This window comes from Palaemon carinicauda, unplaced genomic scaffold (assembly GCF_036898095.1).
Source record: "Palaemon carinicauda isolate YSFRI2023 unplaced genomic scaffold, ASM3689809v2 scaffold114, whole genome shotgun sequence".
In the NCBI taxonomy this organism is placed as follows: domain Eukaryota; kingdom Metazoa; phylum Arthropoda; class Malacostraca; order Decapoda; family Palaemonidae; genus Palaemon; species Palaemon carinicauda.
Genome location: NW_027168638.1, coordinates 215,388 through 229,618, shown reverse-complemented (window position 1 = coordinate 229,618; position 14,231 = coordinate 215,388). Strand labels below are relative to the sequence as shown.

The following is a 14,231-nucleotide window of genomic DNA, read 5'->3' as shown; positions in this document are numbered from 1 at the left end:
ATTATTAAATGCTAAGCTACAACCCTAGTTGGAAAAGCAGGATGCTATAAGTGTTTGTGCTGTGTGGTAGTGTACGACACCGGCGTAGTGCTAGGCCACCACAGTTTCACGTCATGGGGCGCGGCCTCTCCCTCTTGGTCCTTCGGTCGTTTCCTTCGGCTTTCCGTTAATTCGTCCGCCGTGAGGAATCATCATCGCTGGACTTTCTTCATTCATTTATTATCTTCGCTGTTCCTCCTTTCCTACGGGGAACTTTGATTCTCAGCAAAGGGAATGTGGAAGTTTAGTTTGACTACGTTCTCTCTCTCTCTACTCGAGGTCGTTCACCCTTTACTACTACTACGTACTCTTACGGAAACTTCTTTCCCGTTGCGGGCTGAGTTGCTATTCCGTTTTATTTGTCTCAATTATTTTTAATGAAATCTAATTGTATTTTTAACTTTTCAGCTTCTGGGGAACACTTCCCTTCGGGGGTCAGTGGTTCTTACTATTTGTGAACATTCAAAATTCAGTTACATAATTATAATTGTTATAATTCTGTTTTTTGTTAAAGTTCTCCGCCTTCCCCCTTCTCCCGTGAATGTCAGTGGGGGAGGAGGGCGCATACTTAATTTATAATTCTTATGTTTTGCTACTCCCTCGGGGTTACTCTTCTGCGTTATCCCTTCTCTTAGAAGTTCTCCCGTGACAACTGTCAGCTCTTCAGTTCATCTTAGAACGATAAGGAGGTTCACCTCCAGGGGTACGTAACTTCCCTTCCGAGGGAGGTTCCCTTCCCAGGTGTGAGATCTTCCCCCTGCAGAGGGGGAACTTCTCATACCTTAATATTCTTAGATGGGTTTTCCTGGTCCTTAGACGGTTATGCTCTTGGTGCTGAGTGACCGCTCTTGTAACCATGCTCAAGGGGCTGAGCAGTTGCAAGTCCGGGCCATGGAATTTCATGTGACTATGCTCTTGGGGCTGAGCTGTTGCTTCTGTAGCTATGCTCAAGAGGCTGAGCAGCTGCAGGATCAGTCTTGTGACCTCTTTCGTTCACGAGGGAGGCCACTAATAAGGGCTCCTCTTCGGAAGATTGCTCCTTATAGGTCAGCTTGCTGACCCTACGGCCCTTAGGGGCGCCATCACCAGTGTCTTCAAGTCTCTTCTACGAAGTGTTCACCTCTCTCTTTCGCGAGAGAGGCCACTCATAGAGATTCCTCTTCAGAGGATTGTTCTTGATTAGACCAGCTTGCTGTTCAGTCACTAACACTTCGGTGTTTAGTGACAGGGAAACTTCGGTTTCTCGTTACGCTGACCCTTCGGGGTCTCGTAACTTTAGTTACGTTGATCCCTTGAGATCTCGTAACTTTAGTCACTAACACTTCGGTGTTTAGTGACAAGGAAACTTCGGTTTCTCGTTACGCTGACCCTTCGGGGTCTCGTAACATTAGTTACGCAGAACCCTTGGACTCTCGTAACTTTAGTCACTCCAACACTTCGGTGTTTAGTGACAGGGAAACTTCGGTTTCTCGTTGCGCTGACCCTTCGGGGTCTCGCAACACAGGCTCCGTTAGGCCTTTGGTCTCTCGTGCCCTTAGTCACTCTGATCCTTCGGGGTCTCGTTCTCCTAGACCTGCTGACCTGCCGTCTCCGTTCCTGGCTGCTGACACGCTATGGGCGCCCACGCACCCCGTTATCCAATGGGCACCGATCCCTTCGGGGCAAAAGGGGCTTTCTCACATTATGACTAAGTCCCTTAAGCGCCAGGTATCCCCTGCGCGCAATTGCCCGCTGGTCCTGCTGTTCCTGAGACTGCCATCCAGAGACATCCTGTTCCAGGCACTGCTCGCCAACGTTCCCTGCACATTAGCACACATCGTTGGAGTTTCCTGAGATAGCGCACAGGCGCTCACCAGTGGTTCAGCCTGCGGTGTCTCCAAGTCTCTTCTACAAAGGGCACCTCTCCCGTTCGCGGGAGAGGTCTCTCAAAGAGACCACTACTCAGAGTATCAAGCAGTACTTCCAGTGTTGATCGTCGGCTCTGGACTCTGAAGCAGACCTGCCTTGGTCCTCTTCAGGGGATGCCCTTCCTTTTAAGGATACATCCCAGTTCCTGATCGTCCTGTCAGCTGATCCTTCAACCTAGCGCGCACGCGCTAGCGCCGACGATCTTCTTGGCCGATGATCTTTCGCGCGCAATCTCTGACGATCTTCATACGTGCGTAAGTACCGACGATCGTCCACGCGCGGGCACCAATGGTTTCCCGCGCGCACTCGCCGACCTAATGTGCGCAAGCGCCGACGATCTTCTTACGCGCGCAAGCGCCGACGATCTTCTTACGCGCGCAAGCGCCGACGATCTTCTTACGCGCGCAAGCGCCGACGATCTTCTTACGCGCGCAAACGCCGACGATCTCTTCCGTGCGCAAGCGCCTACGATCTCTTCCGTGCGCAAGCGCCGACGATCTCTTCCGTGCGCAAGCGCCGACGATCTCTTCCGTGCGCGCGCAGATGGTCTTCCGCACGCTGATAGCCGCGCTCGTGCGTGCCAACATTCTGGTCCGCACAGGCTCTTCAATCTGACCCTGCTCGTCAATCTGATTCCTGCGCACCCTATGAAGTCTCGCTCGCGCACACATTTCAACAGTTGCGCGCACACATTTCAACAGTCGCGCGCGCGACCCCTGGGTATTTCCCAGTGCGCTCCCTAGCACAATCGCCAGCGCGCTCCCTAGCGCAATCGCCAATACCCTCCCCCGCGCGAGGCTGCCGGACAATGCGCTGTAAGGTCGCCATTGCCACATTTCTCCCCCCCCCCCCAGCACAGAACAGTGTGCTTCCCGGAGGGGGAAAGGTTCCAGAAAGGTCCAGGGACATGCCGTCCTTATCTTTTACAGGCGACTTTCCCTCCAGAGGGAGTGTCTGACAGCGCAACCGTCGGCCGGAAGCCTGGTTTGGGACTCTAATCAGAGCGGTAGCACAGGCTTTCAAGCTGTTCTCTCTGAATGGAGCCACAAATCCTTGGCTGCAACTACTCCCCCGAAGAGGAAAAGAGGAGTTCGGACGAGGTTACTTCTCCAAAGACGTAGCTGTCTTCGAGGCAGGTACTCTCCCCCCTCAGACTTTTCTCCTTCACCTTCGGACGAAGGCCTGTGGTCAGAATCGGAAAAGTGCCTCCATATAAATCTGCTAGAGATGAAGGCCGTTCTTCCTGGCCCTTACACAGTGCCAACAAAGACCTAGCGGATCACTCTGTGGTGTGATGAGCGACAACACCACAGTAGTGGATTACATCAACAAGCAAGGAGGTACCTTTTCAAAGCAGCTATCCCATCTCTCAGTAGAGATACTGAGATAGACCGAAGTCCACTCGATTCCTCTATCGGCTCGTTTCATTCCAGACAAAGGGAATGTGCTCGCCGACAGTCGGAGCAGGGCATCTCAGATAATGAGTACTGAGTGGTCCTTGGATCATCCAGTAGCCAACAAAGTCCTGACTTTGTGGGGTTACCCGACTGTGGATCGGTTCGCTACAGCGCTGAACTTCAAGCTCCTGCTGTATTGCCCCCAGTCCCAGATCCCAAAGCACTCTGGCAAGATGCCGCCTTCCAACAACGGTGGGACAGCACCGACGTGTGCGCTTTTCCCCCGTTCTGTCTGATGAGGAGGGTGCTCAACAAAACTAGAATATCGGTCAATCGCTCGTTGACCCTTTATAGCTACGCTATGGCATCACGCGGAATGGTTTCCGGACCTTCCGCAACTCCTAACGGAACTTCTGGGAGAACTCCCTCTGCGACACAAACTACTCAAACAACCACATGCCAACATCTTTCACAAAGCCGTATCTTCGCTTCGACTTAACGCCTGGAGACTATCCAGCATCTCCTCACTAAGAGAGGATTGTCACAACAAGTTGCGAACGGGATGTCTGGACACCTGCGCAGGTCATCCGCAGGGGCTACCAGGCAAAGTGGCGAGTTTTCTGTGGTTGGAATCGTGAAGGGGTATCTCTCCACTCGATACCAATATTCCAGCAAGAGCGGAGTTCTTTGTTTATTTGCGGGAAGAATGTGCCTTTCAGTCTCGGCAATGAAAGGCTATCGCTCAGCCTTAAGTCTAGCCTTCAGGCTCAAAGGAGCGGACATTCCTTCCCCGCTGGTACTTTCCCTACTCATACGAAGATACGATCTTACCTGCCCTCAGTTGGAAGTGAGACCTCCTCTAGGGAACATGGTTCGAATTCTCAGGCCTCTTAGGAGGCCTCCCTACGAACCATTTCACCAGGCTTCAAATCGCCACCTAACTTGGAAGGCGGTGTTCCTACTAGCTTTGGCCTCGGCCAAGCGAGTCAGTGAACTTCATGGTCTCTTGTATGACATCGCCCATGCAAGGGAATGAGGGGAGGTAACGTTCAGATTCGTCCTTGAGTTTGTGGCTAAGACACAGAATCCGGGAGTGCCGGATCCTCGATTCGACTCTTTCTGGATTTCGAGTCTTCGTTCTGTAACAGATAACCCAGACCATCTCCTACTGTGTCCAGTAAGGAATCTGAGGTTATATCTCAAAGAACGGCTGCATTCGTCCCCAAGTGCAAGCTTTGTTTGTGAGCACTGGGAGAACAAAGAGGAGGGTCACCAAGAATACCATCTCCGCATGGATTCGTAGGGTAATCTATCTGTCCCTGAATCCTGACCCTCGTCCGTCATGTCGCCTTAGAGCGCATGATGTAAGGGGTGTAGCTACGTCCCTGACCTTCAAGAAGAACTTCTCAGTGACGCAGGTTCTACAAGCAGGGGTGTGGAAGCGTCAGACGACCTTCACAGCCCACTACCTGCAAGACGTGACACACAGGAGGCTCGATACGTTCTCTATCGGCCCTGTGGTGGCTGCACAACAGCTGGTCTAAGCTCAGGCTCCTTAATGGACAGGTAGCAGAGGGTTGAGGGCATTGTTACCCGGTCTTAGTCTGCATGAATGAAAAGATTTGTCTGGCCCTTATTCTTTTCTTCATCCTCTCCTTCCTTGGAGAAAGCAGCATCCTGGGTTCTCTGCATAGCTGACCTCAAACCACTGCAGGTAAACCATGGTTCCTTGTGTTCCTAATATTAAGTTAATACTGTCACGTCCCCATACCCTGACGAGGTGGTATTGGGTAAGTCCTAGCCTAAAGTTTTCCATCTATAGAGCTTCAGGTCAACTTCCTAGGACGAGTCACACATAATCCTTCACACACAGCTTATGTAGGCCGCAGCCCTTGTGTAGCGAGGTGCAGGGACTCTTTATTGTTGAGTGCTGACACACTCAGATAGTGAGTCCCCGGGCAAAGCCAAAAGCCAGTATGGCTGGGACTTTTCCACCCTTCCTAAGGGTTGAGTCACCCATATTAAATAGTGTGGTTTGTATTTCAGTTACGGAACAAATGACAAATTCGGAGATAATTTGTATTTTTCCTAACTATACAAACCTTAGCTATTTAATCAAACTTGCCCGCCAGCCCTGTCCCCCGTGAAGTCCTACCTCTAAGCAAACTGAACTCAGCACTCAGGTGTGTGAGGGGGGGGGGATAGCAAGCTACCCCTCCCTACCCCCCGCTAACTAGCGAGGTAGGTAGTAAACCCTCATTAAAATTCTAATGGCTCGTCATTTCAGCTACGCTGAAAGTAATAACCAGATTAAATAGCTAAGGTTTGTATAGTTGGGAAAATTACAAATTATCTCCGAATTTGTCATATTTTGATTGTTCATTACTACTTTTGTTGTTTCTTTCCTTTTTCCTTTTCTCACTGAGCTATTTTTCCTTGTTGGAGCCCTTGGGCTTAAAGCATCTTGCTTTTCCAACTAAGGTTATAGATTAGCTAACAATAATGCTAGGGACATTAATGCGTAGCATAAAACATGCTTTTCTAACCAATTCTACAAATGGTTATTTTGTTGATATATTGGCTTGAGGGTAATTGTTGACCTTGCAAAATAAGATTCATTCAAGAAAGGATATTTCAGTATCTAGGACTTCAATGGAATATGTGTAAGCCACTCAAAGTTTAACCAAAGCAGCTTAGCAAAGAATCAGAATACTCATTTAAAACCACTTCTCCACCAAGTGACAACTGAAGAAGATCTTATGCCTTCTTCATTTTGCCTCATTAGTTGACCCATAGTTAAAGACCAGGTTGAAAGACCTTAATTATGTTTGGAGAAGAGCAGCCCGGAAGGGGTTTCAAGACCTGTGGGCTAAGTTGCCCAAGCATTGCAAAAGAATTGCTAAGACATGGACCACATTAAAGGCCTTTTCCACGTTGGTCCCACTGGTCTCTTCCAAAATATCCGCGATCCTTTATGCAAACGCATCCTGGCCGGGTTGGAGAGATCTTTCAGAGGAGATCTATGTGTTTGGGAAATGGTCCCCTCAGTTTAAAGGTTAAAAGGCAGTTCATGAATGGCAGAGGCAAGGGACAGTGACATTGCCTTATTAAGCAGGACAATGCCCTAGAAATTGACTATATTACGCACTAGAGATTGATCAGCAACCATACCCTCTCTCCACCTAAGCTAGGACCTAGGAGTGCCAGGCTGCTGACTCAGCAGATAGACCTTTAAGCTCACCCAAATCCCCCATCCTTATCTCACAAGTATGGTGAAATTGCAGCGACCATAGAAACTACCATGTTTGAGCAGGACTCAAACCCGTCTGGCATTCACCAGTTAAGGACATCACTACATTGGCCACCAGTATTGTTTTTTAATATCCTTCTACATTACCTCTATTCCCCCAGTTCCTTTCTTCTCTCTTGCTGCAGGGGTTTTTCCCAGTTGCGGTTGCAGCGACCAAAGAAACTACCGAGTTTGAGCGGGACTCAAACCCTTCTGGCGTTCACCAGTTAAGGACGTCACCACATCGGTCACCAGTATTGCTATTTAATATCCTTCTACATTACATCTATTCCCCCAGTTCCTTTCTTCTCTCTTGCTGCAGGGATTTTCCCCAGTTGCATTTGGGCACTAAATAGCCTAACAGACCCCAGCACCAGCCTATGTAGCCCAAATTCATAAATCCAATCCAATGATGATTAATAAACATGTACAGTAGAGTAGTTGTCATATTAACTGAGTTTTTGGCTTAGGTTATGTTCAATTCATATTTGTTCCAACACAGAGTACTTACCTCGAACTACTTTCTTAGGAGTATCTGGGATCTCCTCCCAAACAACCAGAGTTTTGTGTAGTTTACCCTACTCCCGTTTTCTATGAGGGGTAACCTCTGGCGGAGTGATACGCGCCCCGAGGCGACCCCGGGTCAGAGAGCATGCTTGCTCAGGTCTCGATCCCCAGTAAGTTCTCTGGTCGCGTCGCAATATCATCTCGACGCTCTCTTCACCCAGTGCGACCCTTTGTGCCTCACGCGATCCCCACGTGGTACCTTTGTGCTTTCCCTTATCCTTTTCCTTTTGTGTTCCTGTGTCTTGCGGTGCTTTACTAGTGCATTATGGAGCATCCCCGACGTTGTCCTGGGCCTATGGCCGGTAAATCGTGTGGTGCTTTCCTGTCGAAACCTGAAGTTAGCCCGCACTCCTTGTGTTCTTCGTGTAGGAGCAGTGTGTGTTCCCCTACAGCCACGTGTCCGGAGTGTGAGTCCTGGAACGAGGTGCAGTGGGTGCGTTACAGCACCAAAAAGAAGAAGGCATCTAAGAGATCGCCTAAGAAACCGAGCGTATCTTCTCCTCTTGCTTCGCCGGGCGTATCGTCAGACAGAGCCTCGCTGCCGCCTTCCCCTACCCAGAGTAGGGGACGAGGTAAGTCAGTTGCGGGGAAGAGGCCTGTGGCCCTTCCCTAAGAGTCTGAAGTGTGGGATAGTGGTGTTGTGGCGTCATTCCAGGCAAGTGAGGGGCCTGAGGGAGTGTGTTCGGGGGACGGAACCCTGGTGCAAGCAGGGCCTGTCTCTTCAGATGATCCTATGTGGGGAAAAACTGTGCCTACCTCTTCTCCCACCTCTTGGGCGTTTTTTTCAGGTGCTACCGCAGCCGAGGGCGCCGCCGAGAAGGAAGACTCCCTCGCGTGATTGCCGCCGAAGACGCCCTTTAGGTCTCCGCTGAGGATGGAGGAGGGATTTGAAACCTGGTACCCCCAATGACGAACTCCCACACTCCCCTCCAGCGCCTTCAGCTACGTTTCGCGTCTTCCTACAGCCCTCTTCTCCCATCGAGCGCCGCGTGGTCCCACCAACGACGCTGCACGAGTCGGGCCCACCGGTGAGATCATATAAGTTCTCGGGCTCCTCGGTAGAGGCCTACTCATGCTCCTCGGAAGACGGAGCCCCGAGGGACCATAGAAGACGCCGCGAGAGGTCCCGCAGGAGACGCTCTCGTTCTTGATCCCGCTACGTGTGTAGGCGATCTAGATCCCCCAGGAGGAAGTATAGGAGAGTTTGGCTCCCCGGGGGAAGAGTGGGTCGTCATCCCTCGTAGCAAACTTATCGAGATGTCGGCAGTTTCGAGCTCCTCGAGCTGGCGTCCAAGAGCTCGCTCACCAGAAAGGTACGTATCCAGCGGCAGATACGATCGACGGAGGGAGTCTTCTCCTCAGGTCCCAGCGGACAGGCGTAAGTCCGCGAAGGTTCCGACTCCATCCGCCCAGCGGAGAGTCGTCCCTTCGGTCTGGCAGCCGCGTCCCGACCTCCAAGTCAACGTCGAGTGAGCAGGAACGACAGAAGCAACTCCCTTTGACGGGCAAGTCCGCAGCTGCCTGGACCTCCGTAAGCAGGGATAAGCCCAGGACGGAGGCCTCCGTCCCGACGGCGATGCCCGTCCTACGCCCTGAGCCGCCGAAGTTGAACCATACTAAGATGCTTCCTCTCCCCCGCACGGCGCCTGCCATCGGAGGACCTCCGACGCAGACAGTAGAGCATCCTACGGAAGAAATGGACGACAACGCAGAAGGTTCAGCAGCAGAGGTTTCGGCCTACAGGAGGGTGATAGGACTCATCAGGAGGCATCTCAGACTGGACGAACCTGAGCCCTCCTCCGACGAAGTCTGGCTCTCGAGCCTCAGCAGGATGGTGGATGCCCCTGTACAGCAGAGACCCTCACTAGCCCTTCCGTTGGCCAGGGATGTTAGGCTGGGTAGGGCTCACGTAAACAAGATTGTGGCCAACCATGCAGAAGCCCCTAAGACCCAGAGCTCCTCCAAGCTTCTTCAAGGCCTAAAATCCCAGAGCCGGTTCTACCTTCCTGAAGGGCATCACGCAGGTTCCTGTACTGTGGAGCCAGCAGTCGCCATCCTGGGACAAGGAGCAGCGTAAGAGAGGGCCTATACCGCCCCGGTCTGTTTCTCCCCTTCGGAAGCTGCCATGATGGAGGAGATAGCCAAGGATCTGGTGAACGTATCCTCGTGGCTGGATTGGTGGGCCTCCACGCTGGTAGGCTTCTAGTCCTCCTACGACCTCACCGTTCTGGAGAACCAGGCCTGAAGCACTGAAGTTCCTATCATACCAATCCATCGCACAGGCCGCCAATTGGGTTCTGCAGAGAAGGGACACGATGCTCAATAAACTTGTCAGGAGGCTCCCTGACAGAGAAGCGAGATCCCTGAGGAGCCTACCCCTGTGGGACGTGACAATTTTCCCCCTGAAGGCAGTGGAAGAGACGGTAGAAAGGGTCAATAAGCTGAAAGATACCGGAGACTCCAGACCCCCTCCAGTGAGAAGACCTACCCATAGAAGGGCGCCCTCCGACGCCTCCCTTCCTCCTCGTGCCTCACCTAGTCAACCCAGGAGAGACTCCCCTGCTTCGGCCTGGTCTCAGTCTTCCCAGCCCTCCCGTAGGGGATTAGTTTCAGCTCAGTCAACCTTCAGGCCTTCCTATGCAACAGCCAGAAGAGGCCGCTCAGGCCGCGCCTCTAGAAGGAGATAGGGAGAGGCGCCCCCTACTCCTGCCGAAGCCTCAGGTGGGGGGATGCCTCAAGAGTTCCTGGCAAGCATGGAAAGACCACGGAGCAGATCCGTGGACCGTAGCAGTTCTGAAGGAAGGGTGTAGGTTGCCCTTCCTGGCGAACCCCCCCCCCCCACCCTCTAATGCCGGATCAACAGGCAGAGTGGTTGGCACCCAAGGACCCCTTAAGAAGGGCAGCCCTACAAGAGGAGGTCTCTACGATGCTGGCGAAAGGGGCGATGGAACCAGTCAAGAGTCCGGGCCCGGGGTTCTACAGCAGACTCTTCCTGGTGGAGAAAGCGACGGGGGGGGGGGGGGGGGGGGGGGAAGACTAGACAACTTAGACCAGATCCTCCAGCCCTTCCTGTCGGGCCAGCCCAGGAGAGCCAAGGACTGGCAAAGACTTGTTGGCCACCTCGTTTCATTGCAGAAGCTAGTCCCCGAGGGGAGACTCAAACTCAGGGGAGTTTAATGGAATTTGAAAGAGATCTGGAACCAGAGAGACTCCCCCCACAAGGTGGTCCCGGTGTTCCCGGAGACGAAGGAAGTCCTAGAGTGGTGGATCGCCAGATCGAAGACCCTCAAGGGAATGCCCTTCGTAGCCGACCCTCCGGAGATGTTCCTGTTCACGGACGCATCCAAGGAGGGGTGGGGTGCCCATCTCCTCGGTAGGTCAGCAAGAGGAAGTTGGACGGACGAAGAGAAAAACTAGCACATACGTGCTAGAGATGTTGGCAGTGCGAAGAGCGTGCCTAGAGTTCGTCCATCGACTCCGGGGAAACACTGTGGCACTGATGTGCGACAACGCCACGGTGGTGGCCTACTTAAGGAAACAGGGAGGACTAAAATCAAAGGAGTTATGCATCCTCACGATGGGACTACTGGAATGGGCCGAAGGGGAACAGATCAAGATCTCAGCAAGGTTCATTCCAGGGAAGAGAAACGTCCTGGCCGACGGCCTCAGCAGAATGGGTCAAGTGGTAGGATCCGAGTGGTCCTTAGCCCCGGAAGTGGCCAAAACCCTCATTCAGAAATGGGGATCGCCAGTGTTGGACCTCTTCGCAACGAGACTGAACGCACAGCTCCCCGTGTTTTGTTCTCCTGTGACAGATCCGGAAGCGGCGTTCGAGGATGCCTTCCAGCACTCTTGGGACAACCTCGACGTTTACGCCTTCCCTCCCTTCGGGATGCTCAGACAGATCCTCAACAGGGTGAGGCGAGCGGACAACCTATGGAAGACTTTGGTAGTGCCCTGGTAACCGGAGAGAGAGTGGTTCGCGGATCTAAATAAAATGGCGCGCCTTCCATGGCCCCTTCCGGATAGGCCAGATCTTCTCCGGCAGCCCCACTTTCAAAGGTTCTACGAAAACCCTCGGTCCCTCCGCCTTCACGCGTGGAGGTTATCGAGAGTCTCCTGAGGAAGGAGGGATATTCTTCGAAAACGGCAACAAGGATGTCAGGGCACCTGAGGCGTTCATCAGCAGCAGTATACCAAGCAAAGTGGGCCATGTTCACTAAGTGGTGCGTCTCGAGGAACATCAAACCATTGAGGGCCTCCATTCCAGAGATAGCGGACTTCCTGGTCTATCTCAGGGACGAGGTAAACATGTCCATCCCAGCCATAAAAGGAGTCCGAGCTGCTCTGGGTCAAGTCTTCCTCCTGAAGGGCATCAACCTGGGTGCCTTCAGGCTTATCTCGATGCTCATTAGGAGCTTCGAACAACCATGCCCCCTCAAGCCGTTAGGGTGCCCCAGTGGGACGTGGCTAGAGTCCTGAAGATGTTGTCAGAACCTCTCTTTGAACCCCTAAAGGACATTTTGGACAAGGATCTCACCCTCAAGACAGTTTTTCTGTTAACTCTGGCATCAGCAAAACGGGTAGGGGAGATCCACGGACTGTCGTACGAGGTGTCACACTCGAAGGGCTGGCGTGAGGCTACCTTCAGGTTCATACCATCCTTCGTAGCAAAGACTCAGAATCCAGCCGTTTGGGATCCCAAGTTTGAAGGCTTCTCAGTGCTGGCAATCCCTCGGTCAAGCAACTCGAGGGACTTGCGACTGTCCTGTTAGGGCAGTACGGAAATACTTACAGAGGACAGCCAGACTTTGACCCGGGATCAAGAGTCTGTTCGTCTCCACGGGACTAGTGAAGAAGCCAGTCTCCAAGAATACTATCTCCTTCTGGTTACGGCAGGTGATTGTCAGGCCCTACAGTAGTGCAGGCGTCCCCCTGCCAGGCAAGCCCAGACCCCATGACATTAGGGGTTTAAGTACTTCATTGGCATTTGAGAAAAATAGGGCAGTGGGCCAGATCCTGAGGGCAGGTACTTGGTCGAACCAGTCGACCTTCACAGCTCACTACTTGAAGGACTACTCGAGGAAGTCCCTGGACGGGTTCTCGTTAAGTACGGTCATTTCCGCGCTCCAAACTGTTTAAAGGTGTAGCCCCAGTGATAACCGTGGGTAGTTAGTCCAAGAGACACAGGTTCATTCCTTAACCCCCTTGTTCTTCCTTCCCCTGTTTCCTTACCAAAATGACCAGTAGCCCCCTGAAACTGCCATAGGATACACTATCATTGGTAGGACATGTCTCCTAGGATTTCTTGCAGAGGTGAGTTACTTATTTTGCGTAGTTTTCCCTATTTTCTCGTGTTTCCCTTGGGGTCAGCAGAACCTAGTCTCCCATCTAGGTTCCTCTTATATGCTTGGCACGGTCTCTAGGTCCTGAAGGACACTCCCACCTCCTAAGGTGTAAGTCTCCTAAGAAAGTAGTTCGAGGTAAGTACTCTGTGTTGGAACAAATCACAAATTTTAAGTAATTTGTATTTTTCCTAATACAGTAGTACTTACCTCGAACTACTTTCGGGTAATGGCCCACCCATCCTTCCCCGAGTGCCTTGCTGGACTTCATAGAAACCTAAGCTTTCAAGAACTTACTAGGGATCGAGACCTGAGCAAGCATGCTCTCTGACCCGGGGTCGCCTCGGGGCGCGTATCACTCCGCCAGAGGTTACCCCTCATAGAAAATGGGAGTAGGGTAAACTACACAAAACTCTGATCGGTTTGGAGGAGATCCCAGATACTTCCAAGAAAGTAGTTCGAGGTAAGTACTGTTAGGAAAAATACAAATTACTTAAATCAATTTTGTGTTATATTAGTGTGTGCATTGAAAGATAATCTACCTTTAAATGCAATGTATTCATATTTTTGCTAAACTCTCTCTTTGTTTTCAGCCGTATTCGAAACCACGTTTGCCATCTGCTACGACGATTCCCGCACATGAACGAAGAGGCTGTGGAGAAGCAGTTTCCCGAAGTCAATGTTGCAACCCTCAGAAGGTTGAAGAGAAGTCTTGGGAACCACCAGTACAATGAGGCGTAGTTTGTTGCGGATATAAATTGTTTTTTAATTTTGCAAAACTTTTGATTAGGGATAAAGACTAAAGTTATGCCTCTCGAGATTAGTAGTGTATATATACTTGATTAAATCTATCAACCCTTTACTTTAATTTTTATCCATAGGACTCCTAGAATTTGCCTTCTACTATTACAGGACTAAGAAAGGTTCAAAGGGGTAAAGGCCGCTCATGAATTGCAGGGGGCAAGAGACAGTGACAATGCCTTAGAGACTGACCATATATGCATATGATCAGTACTCAAGCCCCTTCTCCACCCAAGCTAGGACCAAGGAGGGCCGTACAATATCCAACAACTGACCCAAACAGTTTTAGGTAAAGCTAAGGCACCGAGGTGTAGCATCAGACCCACAGGACTGTCTTATTCCATTCGAGAGTTGATAATGAGTCTACATAGATTTTCTTTTTTTTAGCCCACTTCATCGGAAAATGACACATGATTAGGAAGATCATTCCACAATCTGGTCACAACTGGAATAAAACTTCTAGAGTACTATGTAATGTTGAGCCTCAAGAGAGAGAAGATAAGACTTGGAATTAACATACTACATACAGTATGGTACAGTCTAAGATCTGAATGCAAAAAATTATTATTACGAGCTAGACTACAATCCTGGTTTGAAAAGCAAGAGTACGTCTGAGGTCCACTAAAGTAAAAGACTATGTAGAGCCTGTACGCGTAGATCTCATGTGAGTGTAGAAGATAGTATACTGTATGCCAAAGCAGTACGTGTGAATACCTTGCGCGTAAAGCACGTAAGCATGGACTGCCTTCACACCAATCCAGGAAAGGGAAAAAAGAAGAGTGCTTTCTTGGAAAAGCACCATCTCTCCCAAGAGGAAACAAACAGTAAGAGTCGAGTAAGCATGTTCCTAGGGTTCTACGGTGACATCCTCTATGATGTTCTCCT

At 51.1% G+C, this 14,231-nt stretch overlaps 1 protein-coding gene across 1 annotated transcript in view; it reads left to right on the top strand.

Annotated features, from left to right (window-relative positions):
• Positions 1–13,405, top strand: part of mRpL47 (mitochondrial ribosomal protein L47) — a 35,113-nt gene extending 21,708 nt beyond the window's left edge. The window contains exon 6 of the mRNA XM_068367787.1: positions 13,139–13,405. Within this exon, the coding sequence (XP_068223888.1) occupies positions 13,139–13,286 (148 nt within the window). The 3' untranslated portion in view covers positions 13,287–13,405. The remainder of the gene's footprint in view (positions 1–13,138) is intronic.
• Positions 13,406–14,231: the final 826 nt, after the last annotated feature.